At 39.8% G+C, this 25,376-nt stretch overlaps 1 protein-coding gene across 1 annotated transcript in view; it reads left to right on the top strand.

The window, feature by feature from the left end:
• RCL1 (RNA terminal phosphate cyclase like 1) overlaps window positions 1-24,529 on the top strand; it is a 105,713-nt gene extending 81,184 nt beyond the window's left edge. The window contains exon 9 of the mRNA XM_052644863.1: window positions 24,405-24,529. Coding sequence (XP_052500823.1) covers window positions 24,405-24,411 — 7 coding nt within the window. The 3' untranslated portion in view covers window positions 24,412-24,529. The remainder of the gene's footprint in view (window positions 1-24,404) is intronic.
• The last annotated feature ends 847 nt before the right edge of the window (window positions 24,530-25,376 follow it).

Genomic DNA, 25,376 nt, shown 5'->3' with positions numbered 1-25,376 from the left:
TCTGGGTGATTAAGACCTTTCTTGTATAGTTCTTTGTATTCTTGTCACCTCTTTTTAATCTCTTCTGCTTCTGTTAGTTCCTTACCATTTTTTGACCTTGATTGTGCCATCCTTGCATGAACTGTTCCCTTGATATATCCATTTTTCTTGAAGAGATCTCTAGTATTTCCCATTCTTTTGTTTTCCTCTGGTTTTTTTTTTTTTTTTTGCATTGGTCATTTAAGAAGGCCTCCTTATCTCTTCTTGCTAGTCTCTGTAACTGTGCATTTGGATATATCTTTCCCTTTCTCCCTTGCCTTTCACTTCTCTTCATTCCTCAGCTATTTGTAAAGCCTCCTCAGACAACTACTTTGCCTTCTTGCATTTCTTCATCTTTAGGATGGTTTTGATCACCGCCTCCTATACAGTGTTATGAACTTTTATCTGTAGTTCTTTAGATACTCTGTCTACCAGGTCTGATCCCTTGAATCTGTTTGTCACCTCTACTGTATAATCATGAGGGATTTGATTTAGGTCATACTTGAATGGCCTAGTTATTTTCCCTACTTTCTTCAATTTCAGCCTGGATTTTGCAATGATGAGCTCTTGATCTGAGCCACAGTCAGCTCCAGGTCTTATTCCAGCTGACTGTATAGAACTTCTCCAACTTTGGCTGCAAAGAACATAAGCATAGCTAGAACATGCAAGCAACCTAGATATCCATTGACAGATGAATGGATAAAGAAGTTGTGGTGCATAAACACAATGGAATATTATTCAACCATAAAAAGGAATGACTTTGAGTCAGCTTTAATGAGGTGGATGAACCTAGAACCTATTATACAGAGTGAAGTAAGTCAGAAAGATAAATACTGTATCCTAAAAAATATATACGGAATCTAGAAAAATGGTACTGAAGAATTTATTTACAGGGCAGCAATAGAGAAACAGACATAGAGAATAGACTTATGGACATGGGGAGAGGGGAGGAGAGGGTGAGATGTATGGAAAGAGTAACATGGAAACTTACATTACCATATGTAAAATAGATAGCCAATGGGAATTTGCTGTATGGCTCAGGAAACCCAAACAGGGGCTCTGTATCAACCTAGAGGGGTGGGATGGGGAGGGAAATGGGAAGGAGGTTCAAAAGGAAGGGGATATATGTATATCTATGGCCGATTCATGTTGAGGTTTGACAGAGAACAACAAAATTCTATGAAACAATTATCCTTCAATTTAAAAATTAATTTATATATGTAAAAAGAACATAATCAATCTGATTTCAGTGTTGACTATCGGTCAAGTCCATTGTAGAGTCTTCTCTTGTGTTGTTGGAAAAGGGTTTTTGCTATGACTAGTGTGTTCTCTTGACAAAAATGTTAGCCTTTGCCCTGGTATATTCCAAGGTGAAACATCCCTGTTATTCCAGGTATCTCTTGACTTTACCTTTGCTTTCCAATCCCCTATGATGAAAAGGACATCTTGTGTGTGTGTGTGTGTGTGTGTGTGTGCGTGCGTGTGTGTGTGTGTGTGTGTGTGTGTTAGTTCTATAAGGTGTTATAGATCTTCATAGAACTCGTCAGTTTCAGCTTCTTCAGCATCAGTAGTTGAGGCATAGACATGGGTTACTGTGATGTTGAATTGTTTGCTTTGGAAATGAACCAAGATCATTCTGTCATTTTTGAGATTGCACCCAAGTACTGCATTTCAGACTCTTTTGTTGACTTTGAGGGCTACTCCATTTCTTCTAAGGCATTCTTGCCCATAGTAGTAGATATAATAGTCATCTGAATTAAATTCGCCCATTCTCATCCATTTTAGTTCATTGATTCTTACAACATTGATGTTCATTCTTACCATTTCCTGCTTTGGCCATGTCCAATTTACCTTGATTCATGGACCTTACATTCTAAGTTCCTGTGCAATGTTGTTCTTTACATCATTGGACTTTACTTTCACCACCAGACACATCCACAGCTGTGTGTTATTCCCACTGTGGCCCAGCCACTTCATTCTTTTTGAAGCTGTTAGTAATTGCCTTCTGCTCTTCCCCAGTGGCATATTGGATACCTTCCAACCTGGGGGGCTCATCTTCCAGTGTCATATCTTTTTGCCTTTTCATACCATTCATGGGGTTCTCTCGGCAAGAATACTGGAGTGGTTTGCCATTCTCTCCTCCAGTGGACCATGTTTTGTCAGAACTCTTCACTATGACCCATCTGTCTTGGCTGGCCATGCAAGGCATGACTCATAGCTTCATTGAGTTATGCAAGCTCCTCTGTCATGATAAGACTTCCCAGTTGTCTCAGTGGTAAAGAATCTGCCTGCCATTGCAGGAGATGCAAGTTCAATCCCTTTGTCAGGAAGATCCCCTGGAGATGAAAATATCAACCCAATCCAGTATTCTTGCCTGGAAAATCCCATGGACAGAGGAGCCTAGGGGGCTGTAGTCCATGGGTCGCAAAGAGTTGGACACGACTTTGCAGCTGAGCACACATGCAAGTTATTCTGACCTACATAAAATTAGAACCTTGATGGAAGGCAGTGAGTGCAGCACCTTTTTTTTACCTGCAGCTGTCTTCCAAATAGCATGTTGTTATTTGGGGACTGTGTTAGTTTCTAGAGCTGCCATGATCAGGTACCACAAATTAGGTGGCTTAAAATAACAGAAACTCATTGCCAACCAAATTGGCAGATTTGGTTCCTTCTGATGGCTCTTAGGGGAGAATCTATTCCATGCCTCTCTGCTAGGTAGGTGGCCCTAGGCATTCCTTAGCATGTAAATGCATCACTCTAATCCTCCATCTTCATATGATATTCTCTCTTGGTTTCTGTCTTCATATGGCCATCTTATAAGGACACTCGTCATAATGGATTCAGGGCATACCCTACTGCAATTTAACTACATCTTAACCAATTATATCCTCTGTGACTGTAGTTCCAAATAAGGCCACATTCTGAGATACTTTGGAATAGGACCTCAACATATCTTTTTTTGGAGGGGGATGGTGGTGGGGGAGGACACAGTTCAACCCATAATGGAGACCAAAAATGGACTGGAAGGAGTTATGGGGTTGGGAGCCCCTGCCAAAATAGTGGTCTTTCTAATTCTTTACAAACAGTTGTCTTAATCCAAGACTTCCTAAACCTTGTCTTTTCTTATATTGCTCCTTTAGTTAGGATTTTGAAGGCAAGTTAATAAAAGTGAACTTGCATGAGTCATGGCTGTTTGACTGCAAGTGATGGAAATCCAATTCTAGTTGGCTTAAACAAAGCAATAATTGACTAACATAACTGGAAAATCTAGGAATGGATCTGGCTTTAGACAGGGTAGTATCTAAGGTTCAATGTTTCAGAGGTCTTTTTCTCTTGCCCTCCTGCCATCTCTTGGGTTTTGCTTGTCTCTGCTCAGTGTGTCCTTCTGCAGACAGGGCCTCTTCACAAAGAAGTAAAAATGGTGGCTGAGTCCCTAATGCACATCATCTCAGTTTACCCACCTAAGTGGAAAGAACTTTCCAACTCTCTGTATCAAAGACATTGATTGGCCTTCCCTGGGCCATATGCCCACATACCAACCAATCATTGTGCCATGCAGATAGAATGCCCTGATTGGCTACCCTAATATCATGGACTCACCCTTGAAGGGAGTATTCATGATGATTTATCCTACTCATGAAAATTAGAGGAGGAATTCCCTAGGAAATCCAAAGAATGGGTGGAGAAACACGTTGTTAGACAAACATAATACCTGCAGTGATCCACTGTATAATTCAAGCTAGCTTATGAGAAAAAAGGAATTTATTAAAAGGATATAGAGGTATCATGTGTAGTATAAGGACAGGCATATAGCTGGCCTTAGGGCGAGTGCCCAGACAGCTGCTTTCTGCCAATATGTTTCTTTTCTTTCTGAAATCCTTCTTTCTGCTTAGTCTACCCCATGGGAAGAAAGTGGTTTCCCTACAGCTTCCCAGTTTTTATCTCCTTCATTCCAGGAACTTGCCTCATTTAAAATTCCCCAGTGATAAAATCTGCTTGGCCCAATTGAGTAAGTTCACACCCTCAAACCAATCATTTATGCTCATGAGGGCTGGGGGAGGTCATACCCTAGAAACACAGTATACCCAAGAGAGGAAGGTCTAGTAAATACCCAGTATATTTCTGTCAATTTCCCTGGTGGCTCAAATGGTAAACCATCTCTATTAATCCCCTAAGAGTGTACAAGATTCCTAGAATCTTCCTAAAAATCATTTATTCTAAGACCTTCATTTTGCATGTGAAGAAATGGGAGCCCCCAAATGTTAAAGACTTAAGATGTCATATATACACATAGAAGTGATAATAACTTGTCTAGATAATGACTAGTGCCCAGAATTTCCATTCCAATTTCTTCTGTAACATCTTTAGACTTAATAAGTCCCATGATTTTAGTCCATAAAGAAAAGTAAAAACAACAAATAAAACCAAAGATGCACACAAGCACTGGCAAACAGTGAACTTGCCTTGCTTCACAGTCCTTGCTCCTATTGTTCCCTTTGCTTGCAGTGGTGCGTCAACCTCTCCCTAAGTCTTGGTTTAGTTAATTCTTACCCATGTTTCAAAATTCTGCTTAACCATGACTTGCTCAAGGATATTCTCTTGACCTGTCAAACTGGCTCAGTTCCTACCCTGTTTTGTGTTTTCATAGTGCTTCTGTAAGCCCTTCTTTTGTCACTGAATTATTAGTAAAGTTTGTGTAATTTCTTCAGTAGGTTCCCTACCCTTGAGTCACAGGTGCTACAGGAACCAAGACTATGTAATATTCTGTGTTCAGCATAATGTCTCACAGTGGTAGTGTGTGATGAATTGTTCAGTTGCTCAGTCATGTAATGAATATTTTTCAGGAAAGCCATAAAGAGTGGGAAGAGAAAAACAAAATGTGAGCCTCTACTGCCACCCTTTCTTTAGAAGGAAAGAAAAGTTTCCTTGAGAACCAGTTTATTTGCTTATTATTCCTGTGAATTCTAAAAGATTAGAAATAAAGCTTCTGAGATGAAAGTTACATCACAAATGATTTCAGAGATAAGGTTCCAAAATTTTCAACCTCCATAATGATGATAATGGCAAACATTTTGGAGCAGCTATCATCTCCCAGGCTCTGGGCTAAGTTCATTTTCTCTTCTAATCCTCCCAGGGAGTTGGTACTACAGGCTCTGAACCTATTAATTCAGAGCAGTAATATCCTGTCAAGTGACGGGTCTTTTGAAGAGAGCACTGGGTCTCATCCTTCTTTGCACCCATTTAGAGACTGGCTAGAGACTCAGCATGCTCAGAAAAGGGAGTTGTATGTAAGTAGCTCCCACAGAAAGCAAGAGCCTTAGTTAGTTCCTCTGGCTCCAGAGCAGGAGTATATAGAATTTGCAGGAAGGTACTGACCAGTGTTTTCACTGGAGATGAGACTCTACTATCTAAGAAACTTCAGAAGGGCCAAGGGAATTTTCTGGGATGCTCTAAGCTGTCATAAGAACTGACTTTGCTTTGGGTGGAAAATGTGGGTGCTGCTATTTCCTTGTAAATGAAAATCTTTTGAAATTCCCATTCACACAAAAGTGACAGTTTATTTGATTTTTCTGAATCTGTTCTTGATAAATGTGTACTTGTAATAACAAACTAAGCCCAAATTGAAATTCTCCAGGTGAGAATACTGGGGTAGGTAGCTGTTCCCTTCTCCAGGGGATCTTCTCAACCCTGGTATTGAACCCAGGTCTCCCGCATTGCAGGCAGATTCTTTACCAAGCGTGCCACCAGAAACTGGTTAATTTTTTTTCAGACCCTTTGGTGTGCCCAGTGTCTCACACAGTCCTTGTAGCAGCAGCCACCTGAGGTACGGGTGAAAAGTACCAGATAGGGTACCTGCAAGAATGGACAAGGAAGCTTGAGAACCAGTAGGACTTGTTTCTGGTCTTTCTTACTTTGAATGTGAAGTTGGTCAGTTGTGTCCGACTCTTTGTGACCCCATGGACTATAGCCTACCAGACTCCTCCGTCCATGGGATTTTTCAGGCAAGAGTACTAGAGTGGGTTGCCATTGCCTTCTCCTAACAGATTAAGTCTTATAATTACAGAGGGCAATTGTCTTCTAGCTGATTAATTTCTATTTCCCACTGTACTTTTTTCCAAATTAGTTTAGGCAATCTTAAATAGCTTTTTCCTTTCTTTGAGTATACAAAATTATTTCTAAAATCTTCAGTCCTGGGAATTTATATTAAAACATTTTGATCCTTTTTAACATAAGAAATGTGGTTTTAAATTCACAATTTGTCAGTAAGGTATTCATGATGAAACTTCTCACATATGTGAATGAGAAGGTTCTATTGTAAGGTTATCAGTTGTCAGGTCACGATACCTCTGGTTGTTATGCGCAGTAAAGTAGTTTTAGCAAGCCTAACAGAAATGTTTCTAAATTTGAGGGTTTTTCTCTTCTTTTCCCAGGTTTTCATAATTGGTTCTCTAGGATATGGCTCATACTATTGCCCAAGATGTTTCACATTTAGTCTTTACTGAGATAAAATTTAGATTGTTCCAGAACAATGATCAATTTATGCCTTTGGTCTAATTTACCAAATGATTACATATTTTATACTAACATAACAGTGGGGATGATATGTGCAGAAAACATTGTGAAAATAACATGTATAGTATTACTTTGGGGGTAAGACAAAAAAACTGCACCTGAATCTAATCTCTCAGCCCAGTAGCCCCAGGACCTCTAGAATCTCCTGTCTGCCCATCACAAGTGCCAGGATCTTACTTTATTTTTTTATCTTGAACATTGTCAACCTGCAGGTTAAATAGGTAAATTAGTTCTGAGCGGAATGCGCCACCACAAAGACCTAAGATTGCCCTGGTTGATGCTTTTCCAAGGAGCCACCATGCTTAGCAATGATGTTATGAGCTTGTATTGGTTAGTTTGCTCATTTATAAAAATTCACTGAGAACCTTCTATGTGCCAGGCACTGAACTAGACACTAGAGATAGAATGATGAACAATATATACAAATGTCAGCTCTCAGTGAGCTTACATCTAGTGTGGGAAAGAAGTATTAACTAATTATTAAATATTCAATTGCAATTGTGAGAGTGGTTCCAAGGAAAAAGCACAAGGGGAGTAAGGAACCCAACTTAATCTGAAGCATGGGTGTGAGACTTCAAAGCCCTTCGGTGACAGAACTGTACTAGGCAGAGAGCTGATGTGAGAGACCATGTCAGAAGGCTGTTGGGCAGAGTTGGCTGAGATCCAACCAAACTGTTCTAGGGCAACTTCCTTTCTGCTCAGCCTTCGTCTGGTGCCCTTTGGCACCTTCACCCGTCTCTAGTCCAAAGAGCAATGGCTAAGGCAGCGCATTTGGCTTCACCTGATGGCAGTAGCTCAAGCCATGTCAATTTAGGCAGGGAAGAATGAGTTTGGTTGCCCTGTTTCAAAAAGAAGTATGTGTTTGCACCACACACCTAGGCTTCCATTTATTCTTAAATTTTTTTCTTGTCCAGTAAGGAGACCTGGGTTTGATCCCTGGGTTGGGAAGATCCCCTGGAGAAGGGAAAGGCTACCCACTCTGGTATTCTGGCCTGGAGAATTCCATGAACTATTCACTCCATGGGGTTGCAAAGAGTTGGACACGACTGAGTGACTTTCACTCACTTAAACAATCTCAATAATTTAACTCAGTAACCCCAATAATTAGTTGCTACTTGACTTTCTGAGCATACACTCTGTCACATGCCTTCTTTTAAACTGTAAGATCTCATGTGAGCCTCAGTCACTCCCTGTGATAGAATCACTAGTTTCCATCATAACTTTATTAGGTCTGGGTTGTGGAGGGCTCTGTAGTAGGGTTCAGTGTGTTACTGACCAGGGTTCTTGGCCACCTTAAGAGAAGGATCAGAGGCCAGACAAGAAATTCAGGCCAGGCTTTTCTGGGGCCCTAAGAAATTCAGGCCAGGCTTTATTGGGGCCCCTACTGTGGCAGGGGAAATAAGAACAAACAGGTTCCCTTGTTTGCTCTCTCCCTGAGTGGGGGCAAGCTTGGAGCTTATTCCTTGTTTGGGTTGAAGGTAGAGACGTGTCCAGGGGTCAGGCCAGAGAAAGGCTTAGGTGTTTGGCCACCCCTTAGGTGATGTGTATAGGGGGCATCCGCAGTATCCTGCTTTTGTTCCCTGCTCTTCAAAAGTGGCAGTTGGTTTTTTTTTTTTTAGTCTCTTTGTATCTTTTATCCAGAATTTGCCCCAGCTGCATGCAGGTATTTTAAGTCCCATGTAGTTGCTTTGTATTTTGTTGCTGAGGAAGGATTGTCCAGATATAAGCATTGCAGCACTGCAACAAAGGGTCCCAGGCCCTAGCCTGTCTCAAGTGCAGGAAGCAAACACTCCTCCAGGTGTATCAAGCAGAAGGAGATTTAGGATAAGGAATGAAGACTTTACAAAGTCACTGAAAGGGCTGGAGAAGAGGAAGCCACTTGGCTTTTGGACTCAAGGTCATTCCAGTGTAGCTGAGATCTAGAGGTCTGCTGGCCTGTCAGTCTGCCCCTATTGTTTCTTAGGCTTTCACTGTTGTCCTTAACCAGCCACAGTAGAGTGTGGAGTCTGGCCCCTGCCAGCATTTGTCGGAGCCCACTTATTGGCCTGAAGCTCCGTGGAAAGATGGCAAAATAGACTTACCTTCTTTCCACTTCCCAAATCTCTCATGAATACACCTAACTGACACAACTAATTCACACCCAGAAGCCTAACTTTGAGGATACCAGGGAAATATATTCTCAGCTTTCCAACTTCTCCTTAGAAGAGATTAAATAAGTTTGAGAAAGCCATTTAAATATTCAGCTAATAGTGAAAGTGAAAGTCTCTCAGTTGTGTCCGTCTCTTTTTGACCCCGTGGACTGTAGCCAGCCAGGCTCCTCTGTTCATGGAATTCTCCAGGCAAGAGTACTGGAGTGGGCTGCCATTGCCATTCTCTTCCCCTGGGGATCTTCCCGACTCAGGGATCAAACCCAGGTCTCCTGCATTGCAGGCAGATTCTTTACTATTGAAGCCACCAGGGAAGCCCATTCAGCCCATAAAGCAGGCCCAAATCTGCATGATTTCTGCAATCCATTTTTTAAATTGAAGTCTAATTTTCATATGAAAATGCAGAGGTTTTAAGTGTACTGTTTAATATTTTGACAGATGCCTGAATTTTTGTTACCTACACCCAAATCAAGATTCAGATTTCCATCATGACATCTTGTCCCCTTGTTCCTCTTTTCAGCCAGTCCTTCCCACCTCCCAGTCAGAGGTGATCACTACTCTGATTTCATTAGTTTATTTCATCTGATAATCACAAATCAGTATTACCTGTTCTGAGACTTAAAATAGGTATTAATAGAACTGTGTAATATATATTCTTCTGTGTCTGGCTCCTTTTGCTCAAAATTATATTTGAGAGATTCAATCATGTATGTATCAGTAGTTCTGTCCTTTTTAGTGCTGAGGAGTATTCCATTATATGAATATATCATAGGCTTTCACCAGTTAATATATGTTGACATTGTTTCCAGTTATAAGCAATTGTTCCAGCTGTCTGAATAGCCATTGTTCCAGATATTATAAAAGTAGCTGCTTAAGACTATTTTTTAAAAAATAATTATTTATTTTCTCTATTTGACTATGCTAGGTCTTAGTTGGGGCATGTGGAGTCTATTAATAGTTGCCTGACCAGGGATCCAACCTGGGCCCCCTGCAGTGGGAACATGGAGTCTTTGCCACTGGACCACCAGGGAAATCCAAAGACTTTTTTTTTTAAATTTAATAGAAGCGCTTAGTATTTCTGATGCAAGTAGACTACATTTTAAGAAACATTGCTCTAATGCAGAAAAACTGATGCTTAGAAAGGTTAAGTAAATTGTCCAAAGCCCCATAGCCAAGAAACACTTGATGCCAGAGCCCAGGCTCTTCCTTCTTGCAGAACAGACCTTAGTATAGCAGCTTGGAAAGTTGGCTGGAGACCTTTAGGACTGAAATGAAATTCTTCCATGACAGAGTCAGAGAACGGCCTTGAAAATAAGGCATGTGTTTCAATTACCAATTGCTGCATAACAAAACAACCAAATCTTTGGCTTAAACAATAGTTATTTTTTATGATTCTGTGGCAAGGCTGGGAGGTTCTTCTGTTGATCTTGCCTGGGCTCTCTTATGGCTTCATTCTCTTGGGAGGACCGCTAGATGCTAGGCTCAGCTGGACTTCTCTCTCCAGGAGCTTTCGTCCTTAAGGAGTCTGAACCAGACTTCCCCATGTGGCAGCGGCACTGTTCCAAAAGACTATATTGAAATGCACAAGCACTTATCAAGTCTGTGTTTACACTGTGTTCAATAATGTCCACTGGCTAAAACTAAGTCGCATGGCCAAACTCAGAATCAGTGTGGGAGGGGGCTATCCTAGTAATGGTGTGATTCTTCAGGGACTGTTAGTGTAACAGTCTATCATAGCCTGGAAGTTTATATTTCAGAGGCAGTAGGGAGCTAGAGAGGGTAGAACTAGGGAATTAATAAGAGAAGATTAAAGAAATTTCAATAAAATCAGAATAGGTTAAAAGAAATATGCTATGAAGGAAGGACCAGCATTCTTCTTGGTCATCTTTGTGGCCCCCACAGCACTCAAGAAAGAGTTTTACTCAAGGTAGGTGCTCAGGAATATTTTCTAAATTGAATCAAAGTATCTCTGATACTCTAAAGTGTTAGAACCTATAGGAAGGATGGCTAAATGATAATGCACTAAAGGAAGCCAGATTTCTTTTTTTAATTGAAGTATAGTTGGTGTACAATATTATATAAGTTACAGGTGTATAATATAGTGATTCACAATTTTAAAGGTTTTACCCCATTTATGGTTATTATAAAATATTCACTATATTCCCCGCTCATACAGTATATCCTTGTAGCTTAATGAATGAATTTTAAAAATTACTTTTTCCTATACCGCATGGAATGTGGGATGTGGGATCTTAGTTCCCTGACCAGGAATCAAACCTATGCCCCCTGCTGTGGAAGTGCAGAGCGTTAACCACTGGACTGCCAGGGAAGTCCCTCTTGTAGCTTATTTTATACCTAATAGTTTTTGCCTGTTACTCTCCTTTCCCTATTTTTCCACTCCCATCTTCCCCCTCCCTACTGGTACCAACTGATTTGTTCACTAACCTCTAAGTCTGAGAAGCCAGACTTGTAAAAGTGTGAAATGAAGACAGACATGATAAAGAATATGAAAACAAACTTGTTCCATAAACAAACTGTATGTCTACCATTTAAATCAATGTTGATGGTTTGTTTATTTCAACCAATGCTATGCAAAGGACTGGAGATGTGTTTCTCAAAATGTGGGTCACCAGATCATGTGATATACACCCAGACAGTTGATTAGAAATGGCTGAGAGAGGTGTCTAAGTGGACAAGGCTAAGACAATGTCCTTGATTCCATGATCTTCCCAGAACTTGTAGGGGGAATCTCAAAGTCACTGCCTGCCCCAGTAGGGGACAGTAGATATGTGTGCCCTAACCATGCCATCTTACCCTTATCACTTCAATGCAGGATAGAACTTCAAACTGCCAGCACCTGAATGTTCTGCCTGAGGGCTGTCTCTGTCCATTCCTCAGCCAAAGATTAGCAGATGTTGGTGTAGAATATTAAAACCAAACCAGTTATAAACCTACAAAGAGGCAAAGAGTCCCCATTATTCCACTAATCAAAATACAAGTTCTGCTGAAAATACAAAAGAAAAACAACAAAAAGTCTTTCTAATGCCCTTCCACTCAGAAATGTTCAGAGAAGATTATAGACCTCCTCCTTCCTTACATTTCTGAAATTGCTTCCAAGATGATCTTCTGGCTACAATGTTGTTTTCCTCCAACCTACTTTCTGCACATGAATGACCTTTGAAATATAAACATGATGATTAAGTTTTGTGAAAACAGAGATGCGGTCTCTCAGTCTCCACTGTAACTTCAGAACCTAGCAATACCTGCTCACAAGAGGTACCCAGTAAATATTTATTGACTAGATATTATTGGAAACTTCCAAGTCATGAACAAGTTATATCCCAAACAGTTTCTCTTGTAAGGAGGCCCTGTGGAATTTGGAAGATATTTGGCCATCACAATAATAGGTGGTTTTTAGCTTATAGTCTACTAACATATAAAAAACAAATTCATCTATGATGTAGTTTAACAGTAGTCTCAGCTTTCCTAGTTCCTTTGAGCAAGAGAGCATACATGAAAGGATGAAAAAAGAAATGGAAAAAGGATAGGCCTTTGGAGTCATTTGGAATTCAATAAGTTATCATTAACATCTTCTATTTTCATACTTCCACTTTTTCACTTCTCTGCCATTTTTCTCTGTGCCTGTTCCCCACCAGGCCCTCTCCCAAGTACAGTAACCCTCTTGCTATCAGATCCTCTTAATGCCAATCATAGTCCTGTTCCCTGAGTACAAATAACTTCAGGTATTAAGAGGAAAGTGGCCTGATTGAAGAAATTCACAGCCCAGATGAATGCTTCTTGGTTCTTTAACCCTCCTAAAGGTATTTCCAATTTTCTAAAGTCAACGTATTAGTAAATCAGTCTCTAATTAGTGGAATTCACTGTAGCAAGATACAAATTTAAAAAAAAAAATGGTGAAAGATGTTTTGGAGCACGTATTCTCACCAAAACTCTTCAATCTTTTTCAAACTGCACTCCCTGCCCCCTGGAGTTGATCATTTGGATTATTCTACATTTTTATAACTTCATGTTCTTTAAAGATCACTCCCTGCCTCTTTCCACTCAATTGTTACCACAGGCCTGGGTGGGGAAGGAACATTTGAATAAACGCAGCCATAAGTGGGAAGGCCTACAAAGTGGACCCATCACTGACATCCATGATGGCCTTGCCCAACAATGTGCACCTTTGAAATTTCTCTGCCTGTGGGGACACTGGAACCAAGCCTAACATCAATTTGTGGTCACTACTCAGAGAACAAAAACGGGGATAAATTGGAGGGAATTTCTAACTGGACAATCTGGGGTTTTCCATCCTGACATTTGTATCCTCTTTAATTCTGTGTTACTCAAATATATTTATATTTGGCTACTGCAAAGACCTCTGTGACCAGGGGATTTCTGCTTTTATAGCTATAGGAGAGAAATTGGATTAGAAAGGATTAAAGTGATAGTTAACCCAAGGTCACACAGCTGTTTATAAAGGAGCACATTTTCAACCTCCTAATCGTTCTTTTGTTCCAAAGTAGATGCTTCATATCCCTTAAAATATAGTTCAGTTGCTCAGTCGTGTCTGACTCTTTGCAACCCTGTGGACTGCAGCGTGCCAGGCTTCCCTGTCCATCACCAACTCCTGGAGCTTGCTCAAACTTATGTCCATCAAGTCAGTGATGCCATCCAACTATCTCATCCTCTGTCATCCCCTTCTCCTGCCTTCAATCTTTCGCAGCGTCAGGGTCTTTTCCAATGAGTCAGTTCTTTGCATCAGATGGTTAAAGTATTGGAGTTTCAACTTTAACATCAGTCCTCCCAATGAATATTCAGGATTTCCTAAAGGAAATCCTATTTCCTTTAGGATTGACTAGTGTGATCTCCTTGCAGTCCAAGGGACTCTCAAGAGTCTTCTCAACACCACAGTTTGCATCAATTATTCGGCACTGAGTTTTCTTTATGGTCCAAGTCTCACATCCATATGGAAAAACCGTAGCTTTGACTAGACGGAGCTTTGTTGTCAAAGTAATGTCTCTGCTTTTGAATATGCTATCTAGGTTGGTCATAACTTTTCTTCCAAGGAGCAAATGTCTTTCTTCCAAGGAGCAAATGTCTTTTAATTTCATGGGTGCAGTCACTTTCTGCAGTGATTTTGGAGCCTAAGAAAATAAAATATAAGGGTTCCCCTGATAAGCTTGAGGTATAGTTCTTTTTTCTTGTCAGAGAAAAATAATAAATTTATATTTGTAGCCTTTCTGCGTTGGCCTGAGATAGCATTTCTCAAAGTATGTTGTTCCACTGAACACTAGTTAATTTAAAAAAATGTTTCAAACACAAAATTCCAGTGTCTGGGATCTTATAGTCTTGTAATACACATTAGCATATTAAAGGTTCTGGAAAGTCTTGCAACAAATAAAATTAAAGTTTGTTGAATCAGCAATCCCCAAATTTATTTGGTTAAATTTTACCTGCCTTCCCTCCTTCCTCCCTCCCTGTGATGCACGGTTGTAAAAATAATACATTTGAGGAAATACTGGATCAAGGTAAACAGAATCGAAAGTCAGTCTGTGGTAAGCCAATCATTTTCTGAGATCAAGAGCTTTCTTATTGCTTTGGCTGTGTCTCTACTGTGGACAGTATGACCAAATGATGACACTAAGGTGTAGAGTCAGTTTGTATCTGTAGGAAGGCTTTGAGTTTAGCACATGTCTATTTGCTGTCCTTTCACTGCGTAAAAGACATCTTGGTATTATGGGGAACAGGTATATCGGTCTCAATTGCATGTAAGGGAGATCAGCAGGTAGAATGTATTTCTGTTGCTTTTTAAGTAAGTTTGAAATTTGGTAGTTGTAGTCCTCCAACTTTGTTTTGCTTTTTTTTCCCTTTCAAGATTATCTTGGCTTTTCTAGAATTTTTTTCATTTGTGTATATATTTTGAAATTAGATAGACAATTTCTACAAAAATAAGCCTGGTAGGAATTTGATTGAGATTGCATTGAATCTCTTGACTAGTTTGAGGAGGGCTGATGCCTTAATGATGACTACATTTTGCAGTTCATGAACATGGGTTGTCATATTGTGGTATAATAAATATTTATTTGGTTTTTGTCTTTGGTTCCTGGCACAAGAACTTCTACAGAGGGATGAGTGTCTTTGCATGCTAATGTGATGACTGGTGGCTGGGGGCCTCTAGATAGGAAAGGTTGTTGCTGAAAGAAAAGACCCCGGGATTCTTGCCCTCCGGAGAAGAATTCAATCCAGGGCCAGAGACGAGGCTTGATCACTCAGGGCTTTTGTGTAATAAAGTTTTATTAAAATATAAAGGAGATAGAGAAAGCTTCTGACATAGGCATCAGAAGGGGGCAGAAAGAGTACCCCCCTGCTAGTCTTCAGCTGGATGTTACATAGTCACTAGCCTTCTGTTAATGAAAGAAAGGAATGTCTTAAAACTCAGAATGGCACCAAGCCCCCCATCCATAAAATGCATTTTGGGATAATCTTGGCACCAGATGATTCATCCTGGGCCATAAAACGATTGACTTGAATCTTGTAGAAGGGTAGATTACCATACAAACAGTTTCCTTTACATAGATTAGGGGAATAATGTCTGAGTATAACATACTGGTTTGTCAAGTAGGTTCTAAGCCATTAGGTGAAACTGACTTGAAGACAGAGTTTGGGATAAATGCATAGTACATTAACATAGCTTAAGACAGACATTTCCTTAAGAAAAATGCAGTGGTTAACTCAAGGTTTGAGGATAGTTAACTTCAGGTGAAACCAGTTGTCATTATGGCTACACAGTATTTTAAGAGAAACCTCCTTTTTAATTTATATAGAGAAGAAAAATAAATCACTAGTTTGTTTCCTCCTGTCTCTTAAGAGAGATAAAAATGTCTGATACTTGCAGCCTATTTCCTCCATTTGGAGACCCCTGGCCGTCCTGCCTGTTACCCTCTCAATAGCTTCAGAATGGAAATTTGTTGCCAGAAAGACCAAAACATGTTTAGAGGATTGGAACTTTCAGCCTCTCCCCACCTCTCTCTGACCATCTAGAAGAGGAGAGGAAAGCGGTTGAGTTAATCACCAGTGGCCAATGGTGATCAAGTCAATTGTGCCTATTTAATGAAACCTCTACAAAAGCCCCTCAACTATGGGATTTGGAGCAATTCCAGGTTGGAATACATCCATGTGCCAGGAGGGTGGCACACACCAGCTCCCTGGGGACAGAAACTCCTGTACTAGGAGCTCTTCTGGACCTTGACCTATTTATCTTTTCATCTGGCTGTCTGTTTGTATCCTCTATAATATTCTTTACAATAAACTAGTAATAGTAAATGAGGTGCTTTCCTGAGTTCTGTGAGCCCTTGTAGTAAATTATCAAACCTAAGGAGGAGTTCAGTGGGAATCACCAATTTATAGCAAGTTGGTCAGAAGTAGGAGAGGCCTGGGACTCTAATTAGTGTCTGAAGTGGGGGCAGATTGAGCCTTTAAAAGCTGTTAACTCTGGGTATTTAGTGTCAGCATTGAATTGAATCATTGGACACCCAGTTGGTGTCTGAAGAGTTGGAGAATTGGTTGTTGCTGTGAAACAAACCATTACACCCCTCTTTTCTTCTCACTTTATGCTTGAGTGATTTTATCTACTCCAGCGTCTTCATCTGTCGTCTAAATGCTTATTCCTCTCAACATTTCATCTCCACTCCAAATCTCACTCCTGAGATCTAAATGTACATATCCAACCAACTATTTTCACTTGAGGTAGATTCCAAACAGATAAGCTGAAGCCAGAAGTACTGAATATAGACTTCAGCTACAGTTCAGTGAAGGAGAGGCAGATTTGACACCAAGTTCATCTAAGTTAAGAGCTTCCCTGATAGCTCAGTTGGTAAAGAATCTCCCCCCTGGTTCAATTCCTGGCTCAGATCCCCTGGAGAAGGGATAGGCTACCCACTCTAGTATTCTTGGGCTTCCCTGTGGCTCAGCTGGTAAAGAATCCACCTGTAATGTGGGAGACCTGGATTTGATCCCTGGGTTGGGAAGATCCCCTGGAGAAGGGAAAGGCTAGCCACTGCATTAGTCTGGCCTGGAGAATTCCATGGACTGTATAGTCCATGGGGTTGCAAAGAGTCGGACATGACTGAGTGATGTTCACTCAGCTAAGTTAATTGAGAAAATAAATCAATAAAATGAAGAGGAATATAAAAACTCTTAGCTGGGGCATGTGGAATCTAGTTCCCTGACCAGGAATTGAACCCAGGTCCCCTGCATTGGGAGCACTGAGTGTTAGCCATTGGACCACCAGGGAAGTCCCTAAAATCCAAGATTTTTAGCCACATAGGATACTAAAGAAAAAAAAGAGAATCAATGGAGACTAACCATCAAATAACTCAGATATTAGATTTGGAAAATACATATTTAAAAGTAGCTATTATAGCTATTATAACAACAAGTAGAAATAAAAATATTCTCATTATAGAAGAACAAATAGAAAATCTCAGTAGAAAAATAGAAATTATAAAACAAAATGGAACTGCTAGAACTAAAAATGTAATATCTTAAATAAAAATGTACTGGAAATATTATCAGCAGATTAGAGATGGCAGAAGAGTCAGTTAACTTGAAGATATAGCAAATATCAGTCAATCATGTACTCATTCCTGAACCAATCACTGATTGGCTTATACTAATTAGTTCACCTCTCAGGTCACAAGTTATTCATGAGGAAGCGATACAAACCTGAACAAAATTGAAATTCACTTAGAAACGATGAAGGAGAGAATGGATTCTGGCAAGACAATCGTCAGTATTCACTTTCCTGTGCTTTGTTTTTCTTATTCATGAAAGGGTGATAACAATCATACATACTTCACAGGATTGATTTGAGGATTCAGTTCAGTTCAGTCGCTTAGTTGTGTCCAACTCTTTGCGACCTCAAACTCATGTCCCTCGAGTCAGTGATGCCATCAGCCATCTCATCCTCTGTAGTTCCCCTTCTCCTCCTGCCCCCAATCCCTCCCAGCATCAGAGTCTTTTCCAATGAGTCAACTCTTCGCATAAGGTGGCCAAAGTACTGGAGTTTCAGCTTTAGCATCAGTCCTTCCAAAGAACACCCAGGACTGATCTCCTTTAGAATGGACTGGTTGGATCTCCATGCAGTCCAAGGGACTCTCAAGAGTCTTCTCCAACACCACAGTTCAAAAGCATCAATTCTTCGGTGCTCAGCCTTCTTCACAGTCCAACTCTCACATCCATACATAACCAGTGGAAAAACCATGGCCTTGACTAGACGGACCTTTGTTGGCAAAGTAGTGTCTCTGCTTTTGAATATGCTATCTAGGTTGGTCATAACTTTTCTTCCAAGGAGTAAGCGTCTTTTAATTTCATGGCTGCAGTCACCATCTGCATTGATTTTGGAGCCCCCAAAAATAAAGTCTGACAACTGTTTCCACTGTTTCCCCATCTATTTCCCATGAAGTGATGGGACCAGATGCCACGATCTTCGTTTTCTGAATGTTGAGCTTTAAGCCAACTTTTTCACTCTCCTCTTTCACTTTCATCAAGAGGCTTATTAGTTCCTCTTCACTTTCTGCCATAAGGGTGGTGTCATCTGCATATCTGAGGTTATTGATATTTCTCCCGGCAATCTTGATTCCAGCTTGTGCTTCATCCAGCCCAATGTTTCTCTTGATGTACTCTGCATAGAAGTTAAATAAGCAGGGTGACAATATACAGCCTTGATGTACTCCTTTTCCTATTTGGAACCAGTCTGTTGTTTCGTGTTCAGTTCTAACTGTTGCTTCCTGACCTGCATATAGGTTTCTCAAGAGGCACATCAAGTGGTCTGGTATTCCCATCTCTTCCAGAATTTTCCACAGTTTATTGTGATCCACACAGTCAAAGGCTTTGGTGTAGTCAATAAAGCAGAAAAAGGTGTTTTTCTGGAACTCTCTTGCTTTTTTGATGATCCAGTGGATGTTGGCAATTTGATCTCTGGTTCCTCTGCCTTTTCTAAAACCAGCTTGAACTGTAGCTAAAGGATTAAAGGATTGAGGATTAAATAAGGTCATTCAAGTCCTCAGTACATGGCCAGCACATAGTAAGACCTCAATAGATGTTAGCTCTTACTCGTAATGTTTGTATGGTTTCTGTCTTTGCTATCATGCCTAGGAAGTTCTTTCCCTCCCTAAGATGATACATTCACTCATATTTGCTTTAACAGTATTATGTTTTATACTCTCATCTTTCTCATAGTTTATTTTATTGTGGTAAGAACATTTAGCATGAGATCCACCCTCTTAAAGTTTTAATTTTATGATACAGTTTGTTACTGTTAGATAAAATGTTGTATAGTAGATCTCTAGGATTTATTTATCTTGTTTAATTGAAACTTTATACCCACCAATTATCATCTTCCCATTTCCTCCTCTACTTAGCCTCTGGCAACTACCAGTTGATTCTATGGTTCTATGAAATTGACTGTTTTCAATGCCTCACACAACTAATCATGCAGTATTTGTCCTACTGTGGCTGGCATAATATTTTACTTCACATAACTTAAAGTCACACAGCCAGAAACTAACTGAATTAATATTTGAATCCCAGTAGTTCGACCTAAAGCCTGGAAATTTAATGGAGTATGATATAAAATAGTATCTACTATGTATACTGGCCATTTCTAAAACACAGGAGTATTGAGGAAGCCTGATGAGTTATTGTATATAGAGGCTCTTGGTAAACTGTAAAGGACTAAATAGTGTTGGTGAGCAGGGATTCAGCCTCACTGCTTGTCAGAATGTAACAAGGAAAAACAGCCAACATCCAGCCCACGACTGCCCAGCAGCCTCCTCTCACCCTTCTTCCTCTATTTCTTTCAGTCCCTGTCATTTAAATCATGCTGCTTGACTGTCCACATGGAACCCCCTCAGCTAATCCAACAGTACAAGATACCTCCCCAGTCCTGCCAAAGAACTCAGCAAAAAGCCTGCTTCCTTTTTCTGGGGATGAAATAGGATGGATTTCATACCTGAAAGATGAAAGAGAATTGAACCCAAACACAAATAGTAGCTCTCAGTCACTTGGTAATTAATTGGCCATTTCTTCTTTCTCTTTTTCCAGCAAGTAACCAGCAGCAGCAGCAGCAGACAGATATGGTTAACCTTACAGGTTGAGTAGAGTTGGATATAGAGACAGAAGTTTAGATAACTGCTAATGTAAGCCAGCTAATATTAGTTTAAAATTTTATGGGAAGGAAATGTTTTTTTAGTACAATCCTGCTATTGCTGAAGAGTTCAGAACATCTCATTAGGTAATACTAAAAGGCATCCACTCCTTCGTCATCTTCTGATGATAGTCATTCTTCAAAGTATTTGACTTATTGCTCCTGAAGTGTGAAAGAAATAGAAAACTTTCCCACTTCTAAACACAGACTTCTGTAGTTAAGAAGACTTGGCATGGTGAAGAAATGGATCCCTGACAGGAACGGCAGTTGGGAATTTCCAAATCTGATACATTCCAGTGAATGAATGAATACTCAGGAGTTATGAGTGGCTCCCCAATGGGAAGAAAGCTGTTGGGATTACTGACCACAAAAAGAAAGATTTCAAAATTTCCAATTATTTGTCACTTTAGATTGCTTTCTATATTTGGGAAATCCACTCTTAACAGCCCTAAGGGCAATTTCTAAGTTAAAAAGGGGGAAAAAAGGAGATGCCACTTTGGAGGATGTCATTGCTTCATCCTTCAAATAACCACATGGCAGAATGTGCAGCAATTTCCTCATTAGGAAATTCTGTTCAAAGCACCCTATGCTTCTCTACATGCAGACTGGAACTCTGCTGAGAGCTAGACTGGCAAACCCATCACCTGACAAAGTTCACTCATATGGGCTCCAAGGAAAAGTTGGAGCCTAATATCAACTTTTGGAGTTGGAGTTGCCTAACTGAGAAGTCAAAAAATCTCATGGGTGTTTCTGACTGAGCTCCAGACCCTGAGGCAAAGCAAATAAGTGCTGGAATCATAAGCTCTTTATTTTCTAGTTCTTAACACACTTCTCCACAGGTGATTTCATAATATAATGGGGTTGTCTAATTAATAACTATATGTACATCTCTTGGAAAAAAGTCTATTCATGTAATTTCTAAAAATACTCTATTCATAATTATTATTCAACAATAATAATGGTGTTGGGATTAAGACTCATTACTTAATAAATATTAGTAAATTAAGGAAAAGTATGCAGTTTATACCATCAGCATAATGTAACACTCATTTGAAAATGAATACTCTTTTTAATTTGAATAACTGCTTAAAAAGGCTACTAATTTAAGATTAGATTCACTTTACTATTGTGAGGTAGAAAACTGAGAGAGGTTATATCAGTTTTCATAACCTAAGAATCACATGCCATCTCTGAATGATCACGTATTTTAAATGGCTTATTGTAAGTAAAGTGTCATTATAAATTATTAAAGATCACTAGCCAGTTCCAAAGGTAGACGCTTTCCCAGAGTATGTCTAATTTCTAGGCTTTTGAAGGGGAAGCTGTTGGGTTTATTTATTTCATTAAAAATGGTATTTATTCTGTTTTCTAATTAAAAAACAATGCATGAAAAACTAAAACAATTTAAAAGAAGGAATACATGTTCATTTAAAAAAATATTGCTAGCAAAGCTGCAGTTGACATTTTTGAACATTTGTGATTGGGTTCATGTATTAATACATCTGTAAGAATAATCCTTGGATTAGAGTTACTGGGTCAAAGAGCACATGCATTTAAAATTTGAAAGCTGTTGGTCAAATTGCCTTCTACAAAGGGTTAACCAGTTTCCAGTCCTATTGACATATACGAGACTCTGTTTTCCCTTTAAGCCTTTTCTTTTCCTGTTTTAGGTACGAGCATATAAATCTATATAGATAGGTAATTAGACCTATTGTAAAAAAAAAAAAACCACATTATACTGTCAGTATTGTTTTGAAATCGCCCTCTAATATTTGAGTCATAAGCTTGTTTATTCATCATTTTCAGTTTTTATGTATAGAATCATTCATTTGCGGGAGCTGTAGCCTACGTCAACCACCATTATTGCCAAAGCTGGGTACTGAAACTATGCATTTGGACTGACCTAACCCTACCTTTGAAGAATTGTCTCTTGGATGAAGACAGAAATGAAATGCTTTTTCCCTGGAAATAAGTAAACAAATGCTTTGAAATAGTTGGCTAAGTTATCCTTCTGAAGGTTAACTCTCAGTTATCTTTTAGAACCTAATTAAATTATTAAAATGACATTCAAACCCTATAGGCTTGGGCTGCTATAATGAAATGCCACAAAAATGGGTGGCTTAAACAACAGAAATTTCTTTTCTCACAGTTCTGTTGACTGGAAGTTTGAGATCAAGGTGCCAGCATGGTCACCGTCTTGTGAGAACTCTCGCCCCAGACCCAGCAATTTCATTTCTATATATTAATATTTACTTAACAGAAATGTGGGCTTTCCTGGTGGCTCAGACTGTGAAGATTCTGCCTGCAATGTGGGATACCCAGGTTCGATCCCTGGATTGGGAAGATCCTCTGGAGAAGGAAATGGCTACCCACTCCGGGAGAATTCCATGGACAGAGGAGCCTGGCAGCTATAGTCCATGGGATTACAGAGGGTCAGACATGACTGAGTGACTAGCACACTTTCAAGGACACAGCAGAAATGCATATACATGTGTTCAGTTCAGTTCAGTTCAGTTCAGTTGCTCAGTCATGTCCGACTCTTCGCAACCCCATGAATTGCAGTATGCCAGGCCTCCCTATCCATCACCAACTCCCGGAGTTCACCCAAACTCATGTCCATTGAGTCAGTGATGCCATCCAGCCATCTCATCCTCTGTCGTCCCCTTCTCCTCCTGCCCCCAATCCTTTCCAGCATCAATATTTTCCAGTGAGTCAACTCTTCGCATCAGGTGGCCAAAGTATTGGAGTTTCAGCTTTAGCATCATTCCTTCCAAAGAACACCCAGGACTGATCTCCTTTAGAATGGACTATATATACATGGGTACCTACAGATATATAAGAATTCATTGCAGCACTGTTTGTAATGGCCCTTAATTGGAAAGAATAAACAAACCAAAATATAGTGCCAAAATAAATTTCAGAAACAGGATGTTGAGCGAAGAAAGCTAGATACAGAATAGTATATGTTGTATAGTTTCATTGATATAAAGTTTTTTAAAAACTATATTGTTTAGTGTCAATATAGATTATTGGCAGGACTGATCTCTTTCAGAATGGACTGATTGGATCTCCTTGCAGTCCAAGGGACTCTCAAGAGTCTTCTCCAACACCACAGTTCAAAAGCATCAATTCTTCAGCGCTCAGCTTTCTTCACAGTCCAACTCTTACATCCATACATGACCAGTGGAAAAACCATGGCCTTGACTAGATGGACCTTTGTTTGCAAAGTAATGTGTCTGCTTTTGAATATGCTATCTAGGTTGGTCATAACTTTCCTTCCAAGGAGTAAGCGTCTTTTAATTTCATGGCTGCAGTCACCATCTGCATTGATTTTGGAGCCCCCGAAAATAAAGTCTGACACTGTTTCCACTGTTTCCCCATCTATTTCCCATGAAGTGATGGGACCAGATGCCATGATCTTCGTTTTCTGGATGTTAAGCTTTAAGCCAACTTTTTCACTCTCCTCCTCACTTTCTGCCATAAGGGTGGTGTCATCTGCATATCTGAGATTATTGATATTTCTCTCGACAATCTTGATTGTACCTTGTGCTTCTTCCAGCCCAGCGTTTCTCATGATGTACTCTGCATATAAGTTAAATAAGCAGGGTGACAATATAGAGCCTTGACGTACTCCTTTTCCTATTTGGAACCAGTCTGCTTTTCCATGTCCAGTTCTAACTGTTGCTTCCTGACCTGGATAAAGGTTTCTCAAGAGGCAGGTCAGGTGGTCTGGTATAGTGACTTATAATCTGCAAATTTGAGTGTTACTAAAGTATAACTATTGGATGGAGTCCTTCAATTTGAGGTAGGGAAAACCATAGTCAATTGTTATTCAGATTTATTTTGAAGAACAAAGTTATTCAAACTCTGTAAGAAATATATTTTACATTGTGTTCTAACACACACACATATACCTGCCACCCCACGTGCTGGCAACAAAAGGTTGATCAAAAATACTTACCTTACCACACGTGAGTAACTTTTTTATTTTCCACAGTTTTAATACTGTAAATATATTAATGCTCTACTCTTCTATCCTGTTTGATTTTTTTAAATATAATGATTGTGGTTCACTAAATTGATTTCATCTTCCACTAACGGCTTGTAAGATACAGTTTAAAAAACACTGCCTTAAACATATCCAGTCCAACTCTAGAAACAGAAGCGCAGAGAAGCTAAGTGACTTACCTAATGGCACACAGAAAAGAATAAAACAGGAGAGACCCATGTTTCCTTACACCAACTGTTTTCCCTTACAAAGCAGCTCAGTTTTTCCTGAAACTGATTTAGACAATTGCTTAGTCACAACATTCAGGTCATTATCATTCACTTTAGACGAAATTTATGTTCTTATAATTTGGTGAATGAACTGTAACCTGCCCGAAGAGAGAGCCATTCGTTGGGCCACCATTTTAGGGAAACTGGTAGAAATGAAGTTTTTTTTTTTTTTTTTCCAGATCCTAGTCAGAGAGAAGTATAAATATGGAGCTCTTGAAGGCTCAGTATTTGGAGTCACACAGACACAGGTATAGATTCCAGCTGCAACCCTCTCTAGTTTTGTGATCTGTGGGTAAGAAGCTTCTCTATGACTCAACTTCCTCAACTGTAAAATGGAAATAATAACGATAAAACTATAGAATTGAGTGAGGTCATTCATGTGAAGTATCCATGTGTTATTGCTTCCCTGGTGGCTCAGAGGGTAAAGCGTCTGCCTGCAATGCAGGAGACCCAGGTTCAATCCCTGGGTCGGGAAGATCCCCTGGAGAAGGAAATGGCAACCCACTCCAGTACTCTTGCCTGGAAAATTCCATAGATGGAAAAGCCTGGTAGGCTACAGTTCATGGGGTCGCAAAGAGTCGCACACGACTGAGTGACTTCACTTCACACAATATCTCAAGCATGGAAAATACTCAATGTATGTTGACATTTTGATGATGATAGTCAGCAGGGAAGTCCAGTCTAAGGGAAAATGAGGCAGTCCTGTGAACAGAACCCTGAAAATCCAGCAGAGGTCATTGGAAACTACCTACAATTAAATAAAAGAGGTTGGTGTCCATTGATCTCCAATTCCACAAAGAATGAATAAGATACTAACAAACCCATATATGGAAATTACTCAATGTTGATTTACAGTAAATGTGATTATCAGTTCAGTCGCCCAGTCATGTCCAATCTTTGCAACCCCATGGACTGCAGCATGCCAGGCTTCCCTGTCCATCACCAACTCCTGGAGCTTGCTCAGATTCATGTCCATTAAGTCAGTGATGCCATCCAACCATCTCATCCTCTGTTATCCTCTTCTCGTTGATAATAGCAATCAGTTATTATAGACATGATAATAGCAATCAGTTAACAAATGATGGATTTAAATATGAACTGGCATATAGGGACTTGGTGATAAATATTCAGTTAAGTGGTTAACCCAGTGT

This window comes from Budorcas taxicolor, chromosome 8, assembly GCF_023091745.1.
Source record: "Budorcas taxicolor isolate Tak-1 chromosome 8, Takin1.1, whole genome shotgun sequence".
NCBI classification, from domain to species: Eukaryota; Metazoa; Chordata; class Mammalia; order Artiodactyla; family Bovidae; genus Budorcas; species Budorcas taxicolor.
Note: the sequence above shows the minus strand (reverse complement) of the source record. Positions and strands in the feature narration are given on the sequence as shown.